Raw genomic sequence first — 6000 nt, forward strand, 5'->3', positions numbered from 1 at the left:
AATCCCCAAAAGAGGGAGATACACTGTTTTCACTGAACAGTAATAAAAATGTATTATATATTATGTATTATAAATGTGAAATCATGACATTCAGGCACTCTGTGTACTGTGAAACACCACAAATAATCCCCACTACTGACTTCTATGTCTATGGAATGAACACAGTTCAATGTTTTGTTGGTTTGTCTACAGTGAGAGATAAAAATGAACCCTAGGAATTGACACACTCATTTAGTTTTGTTTCCCAGAGGAACACTCAACGTAGACTGTGAAAAATCACATTCAGAAGTCGTCCATCTCTGTTAGTTAAATTCAGCTGTTACATGGTTTGGCCAAAAACCATATATAGTAAGATCCATCACAGACCATGACATCTTTAGCATTTTGGTGTGTGAGTGGGTAATATAAACCATGAAACTGAGACTTCAGCTACTTTGCGAAGAGTAAACAAGTGTGTGGGCTTAACAAAACAGCCTCCCTGCAAACATAAGAACATTTTTTATGTTGGCTTTTCAAATACCATTTTATGTGTGTATTTGAAGCTCAATGCACTGAAAATATGATCATTAATTACACATATGATTAAGATCAGAACGTTTTAAAACCACAAAACAAGAAACATTTGGCTACACCAGAAATATACTATTTTCAACCACACAATGTACATTTAGAAATGCACACATGTATACATACACAACGGTCAACACATACTATACATGCAACCATATTCCCCATACATGTAAGAAATTCCTTAATATAAAACATCCTTCACAACATTGCTCTCAAAGATACATTCCACTCTTTTAATTATATCAAATGTACTGTATCTCCAGGCATTCATAAGTGGTCAGCACCTGACAAATCAAATTACAGGTTTTTGTCCAGTTCTTAAAAACAATACAGGCATCTGACCATTCGTGAACTGCTTTAGAGGTACATGAAGTGAAGTAGCAAAATTGTTGTAAACTCAGGCACTAACAGGAAGTATTAACAGTATAAAATAATTTCCTAGAGGTTATCACCTTCACTACATAAACATGAGCTGTAGATCCACATTGAATCAAATTGTAAACAATACTATAAGTTACATTAGCTAAATGATCACATGAAGAAATCAAGAAAAAGACAGCATGGCTTCCAGAAGAGATTCAAGTGAGTCATTATTACTTCAGCTTCACTGTCTTGCTGTCATTTTTCTCAGGCAGAGATTTTTGCTGACAGGAAAGGAGAAAAGAAAAAGTCAAATGCAAACTTCAGGGCTCTCATTGTGGTGCGTCTCCAGTCTCTCTCTATCTTCACTTGCCTGCCTCCGGTCAGCAGTGAAGCAACACAGTCCAGACAGTGGATGGCCTTTAGCTCGAATGCCGGCGCTCTAGCTCCTAGACGGCCCTCCAGCTTGGTGCTGAACTCCACCATGTCACCAGGATTTAGGTTTAGCAGAACTTGTCTGAACTCATGGCTGGCAATTAGGATTATATCCATGGCTGGATCCTCTGCCTCCCGACTTCGATCCCGCATCATCCCTACTGTCACCTCAAAGCGGTGGCTGTCAAAGCGCTTGATATGGCAGGTGTGTTTAGCCAGAACCTTGATCTGACACAGCTCTTCCTCTTCTTGCATTTGGAGCAGTATGGGCAGAGAAACAGTAGCCGGTGCAGAACCTGCTGCCAAATTGGCAGCTGTTAGGTTTGCGACTGTAGCATTCTTTGGCTCACATTTGGGATATGTCTCTCCATACAGGCAGCGCAGCCAGTCTCCCATAAACACTGGCAACATGTTGATCACCGACTGTGCCCCGTTCTCTGTCTCTGCCACACGGACATGCTTGAAACGCCCAACCCAGGTGACTCTGTGTCCTTGCAGGTGGCTACAGAAGATCTGTGTCTGGGCCATGCCTTTAGTTTCCCAAGCAGGGGGTCCACATGCCTGGCTGTACTGGCTCCAAGTCAGGGTGGAATTGTACATCTTCTGTCCCTCTGCGTGGTAGACGTAGATAGAGAAGAACAGGATCACCATGGAGATACAGAGTAAGATGAGCTTGACCGGGCCACGGTGGGTCAATGAGCGAAAGACATCCAGAATAGACATGCTGAACCGTGTCCACAGCCGAAGGGTGACAGGGATCGCACAAACTACCAGGGTCACAATCATCTTGGTCAGTTCCAGCTCGAGGAACCACTTGAACAGCTGGATGAGGAGCATGGCGGCAAGGCCAAAAGCCAGAATAGGCAGGGCAAACAGGAAGAGAAAGTAGGCCACCAAGGTCCGGATTAGACCCACAACAGAGGAACTCTGGAGGAGCACCACCGAGAACTCACACCACATGAAGCACACCAGGTATGGAACAAGGAAGCAGTAAGTCCCCCTGAAACCACGCATCCTGGCCATGCTGAAGATGAAAATAGACAGAAATAAGAGGAAATAAAATAAATATTTTTGAGAGCATAACCTTATCAATTCACATTACAAGCTGGGGTGGGTTTCAATGCCCACTGACACAATCCTGTGTCTGAACTGATGTTCAACAAACACATCCATTGGTCCAAAGGCTCACCTGAAGAACAGATAGAACAGGTAAACATACAGCAGACAGGGGAGACTAAGCTTCAGCACCACTGACTCCCCTAGTGGCAGTGTGGCGAAGGTGCGTCCCAGTAAACGAAGTGCTGTCATGTTCTCTGGCAGGAACTGGGTCAGGCAACACAGAGACGATGCTACCTGGATTTTAAAAATAAAGTACATACATACACTTTGAGAGAACTGCTGTATTTTAAATTCAATTCTGTCAGATTGAAAAACATTCATAGGCCACACTTCTGCATGTTTTAGCCCATCAAATACAGAACATGTATGTAAAAGTCCTGTCAAGAAGCTTTTATGAAATTAAATTTGCATGTAGTTGTGCGCAAAAATCACTTCATGTGTTAAGGAACATTTGTTGATATTGGCGTTTTCTTAAACACGCCAATGAATATATTTGATGCATTACAAATGTCATGTTTCTGCAACTTGATTTTAAGACAGAATTTAGATGAATGAATTCCAATGGAAGTTAGAAAATCAATCTACAAACTTGTTTTAAGCTATACAAGATTGTAGTCATGTCTGGCATTAATGTTAAATATACTTATAAGTACTTATAATAAGCTACAATATGCAAAACTGCATTTATGATATTTTAATCACACATGTTATGACAGTGCCCCCTGACCTCTATGACCATTGCTCGGCGTGCATACGCTGCAGCAGTGGGGCTGAGGCTCTTGTAGCTGACAGCAGTGAAGAAAATGGCCACAGTGGAGAGCTCAGAACAAGGGATCCAACCTTTGTCAGCTACAGGGAAGGAGAAAATTATAAAGAAAACGGATAGGATAAAATAGAGGTACGGTTCTAGGTTGTTCCAGCCAAAGTTGGTCTCTGCCTGCTCCACATCCAGGCCAGGTTCAAAACGTGTCAGCAGATGTGTCAGGGCTGTGAAGTTCTCCCAAGTCTGCGGAAAAAGAAAAAGGGAAGAAAGACATTGCTGAAAGTAAAAAATAACTTCAGATTTTAAAATCTGCAAATATAGTCCATAAACCATTGCACCATTACTGCCAATTTTAAGACATCAGTATAATAACTGTTAAAGGTTGCATATGCAATTCAATAAAAGGAAACATATTTTGGTCAAATTCTGTGAATCTCTCTTTATGGTTCGCTATATGTTAATTCTGTGTCTGAGCTGAAAAAAATCCACACAGCCCTAGTTCTGTAAATGGGAAACATACAAAGTGGCTCAGACAAAGCCAAATAACACTTTTCATTCCAACCATGATTTGTGTGGAAGGTAACGCTAAATTACCTGCCCACGGAGAGGCAATTACTTTCTAGTTGGCCCAAGATATGTTGTTGGTGTGATGTTGAGTTGAGTTGTGAATATTGCTGTCTGGATCTGCAGTGCTGGCTCTGGGGCTGTTTCGTCCTCTCTGCATGTTAGCTTTGCAGCAGATTCTGTAGCGACAGTTTGCTAACCCACAACTTAGCTAATGTTAGTGTGTCATTGTTCATTCTATATCATGGTATTTGTCACGGTATTAGATTTCTCCAGAAATCCCCACCATTAAGTCATGAGATTAGTCCACTGGCTTCTCCACTGCATTTCATGCTATTCCACCAGGTCAAGATTCATGTAAAATGTATGTGCTCTACAACGGTAAGGAAAATGACTAGATGACTTGACTATATGTGTTTCTCACTGGCATAGGTTGTGAACAGAGGAAAAGACAAATGGAAAACTTACAACATGTTCATCTACTTGTGAAAAAAAAGTGAAAATCTTAATGCAAATATATCAGTGTCTTGACAGGACAGATAAACATGTAAATGCAACATAGTTTTGCATTGAAAAACAATGCACAAATATTTATTTTTCAACAGAATCAGCAACTACACTCACCTTGCTGCTCTGGAAAACACGCAGTGTGCAGATGATCATGGAGATGAAGGAGAGGTAGAAGACAAGCAAAGGGATGACAAAAGCAAACAAGTCAACTGTCAGGTTGCTGACGATAAAGAAGAAAATAAGTGCGTTGACGTGTTGTGTGGGGATGATTGTGCTCAGCCACTGGACACCGGCCCGCGACGCCCAGTCAACCAGGTGTTCTTTCATCTCCACAATGGCTTGCAGTGGGTACTGCAGCGTCTGAAGTGAAGAGGGGCAGATAATTAGACAGTAAATAGATATTTGACAGATATTTAATGAACAGAATTAATTGTAATACTAGATATGATTAAGATACCATTAAACGTGTTTTCATGTCCATGGCTTTTTTTATGGCCCCAGTCTGCTTACAGTCCAGCATCATCCCACTTCGGCTAAAACTCCAACTACTTCTGTGGGCCTTCTTGTGTCCTGATGGGACTAGCTCAGCCTTGTGCAACACAAATACACATGCATGAACACACAAATACACACTGGTCTGAATAGTTATAATGACAAATAGACTTTGCCTTTATGATGGCAGATTATTTCTATTTTGGCAGATTTGGGTCTTTTACCTCCCCACCACTGCCATGGGGTGTTGGGCTTTCGGTCTTGGCTGCGACCTGGCTGTCATTTTGGGACGCAGAGGGGACAATGCCTTGCGCATACTTTTTAGTCATCTCAACAAAGTCATCCAGGTCCACCATCTGTGTGGCTGAGGGACATAAAGCAGGCAGTTATACAAGAGGAAACATTACATTCTCTGTTTCTCTCCCTGTCTGGATACTTACACTCATTGCTGACCATGCTTTCCAGTACTTTCTGCGTCTGGCCTGACGTTGGGCCAGGAATCCTGCTTGCAGTGCCACCTATTGGTGAGGAATGACCACAACATCAGTGATGTACAAACATTTCTCTGGTGGCCTGCCAAGTAATGTGATATTCTTCACCATGACAGCTGCAAATACTGAAATACACAAAGGGCAGACTGTAGTACATCAGGCAGGACTGTTGTCACAACTCAAAAAAATTAAACTGATATGGTGTCTTCCATATGTGTGATTATGTGTGCATCGTACCCTGCACTGCATGGACCTGGCTGACATTTTCCAGCATCTCAGCCACAGCCACCTTCTTCTTCCTCTCTGGGTTGAGTTTCCAGTACATCATCATGGCTGCTTTACGTACTGCCAGCTCAAACTTACTCTCTGTTGACAACTTCCGCATGTCGGCCTCATTCTCTGGAGTGATTCCTGGTAGAGGATGGCAGACAAGGTACAGTTAAGGAGCTACAAACACAAATACACAAACATGCACGCATTGAATTCTGTAACTTGAACCTTTTTTCTGGATCCAACAGCGCTGCAGTGCTCTTGCTGCACCTTTTCTTCCTTGTTTAGCTGCTTTAATCAGCCAATTAACGGCAAGACGATTATTTAGCTCTGCGTCCTTCTCTTCAGCAAGAATCAAGTAGTGCTGACCCAGCTGAAACACAGAAAAGAAGAGATTAATTCAGCTCACGCAGACATGGTTGGCAC

The 6000-nt window shown here is 42.2% G+C and overlaps 1 protein-coding gene across 1 annotated transcript in view; it reads right to left on the reverse strand.

The window, feature by feature from the left end:
* Positions 1-112: 112 nt before the first annotated feature.
* Positions 113-6000, reverse strand: part of wfs1a (Wolfram syndrome 1a (wolframin)) — a 15916-nt gene continuing 10028 nt past the window's right edge. Inside the window, exons 9-17 of the mRNA XM_046047312.1 lie at positions 5803-5947; positions 5542-5715; positions 5254-5331; positions 5038-5177; positions 4779-4910; positions 4436-4681; positions 3212-3490; positions 2555-2718; positions 113-2389 (exon numbers count right to left, since the gene is read on the reverse strand). Coding sequence (XP_045903268.1) covers positions 1198-2389; positions 2555-2718; positions 3212-3490; positions 4436-4681; positions 4779-4910; positions 5038-5177; positions 5254-5331; positions 5542-5715; positions 5803-5947 — 2550 coding nt within the window. The 3' untranslated portion in view covers positions 113-1197. The remainder of the gene's footprint in view (positions 2390-2554; positions 2719-3211; positions 3491-4435; positions 4682-4778; positions 4911-5037; positions 5178-5253; positions 5332-5541; positions 5716-5802; positions 5948-6000) is intronic.

The sequence above is a fragment of the Micropterus dolomieu genome, linkage group LG04 (assembly GCF_021292245.1).
Source record: "Micropterus dolomieu isolate WLL.071019.BEF.003 ecotype Adirondacks linkage group LG04, ASM2129224v1, whole genome shotgun sequence".
Taxonomy (NCBI): Eukaryota; Metazoa; Chordata; class Actinopteri; order Centrarchiformes; family Centrarchidae; genus Micropterus; species Micropterus dolomieu.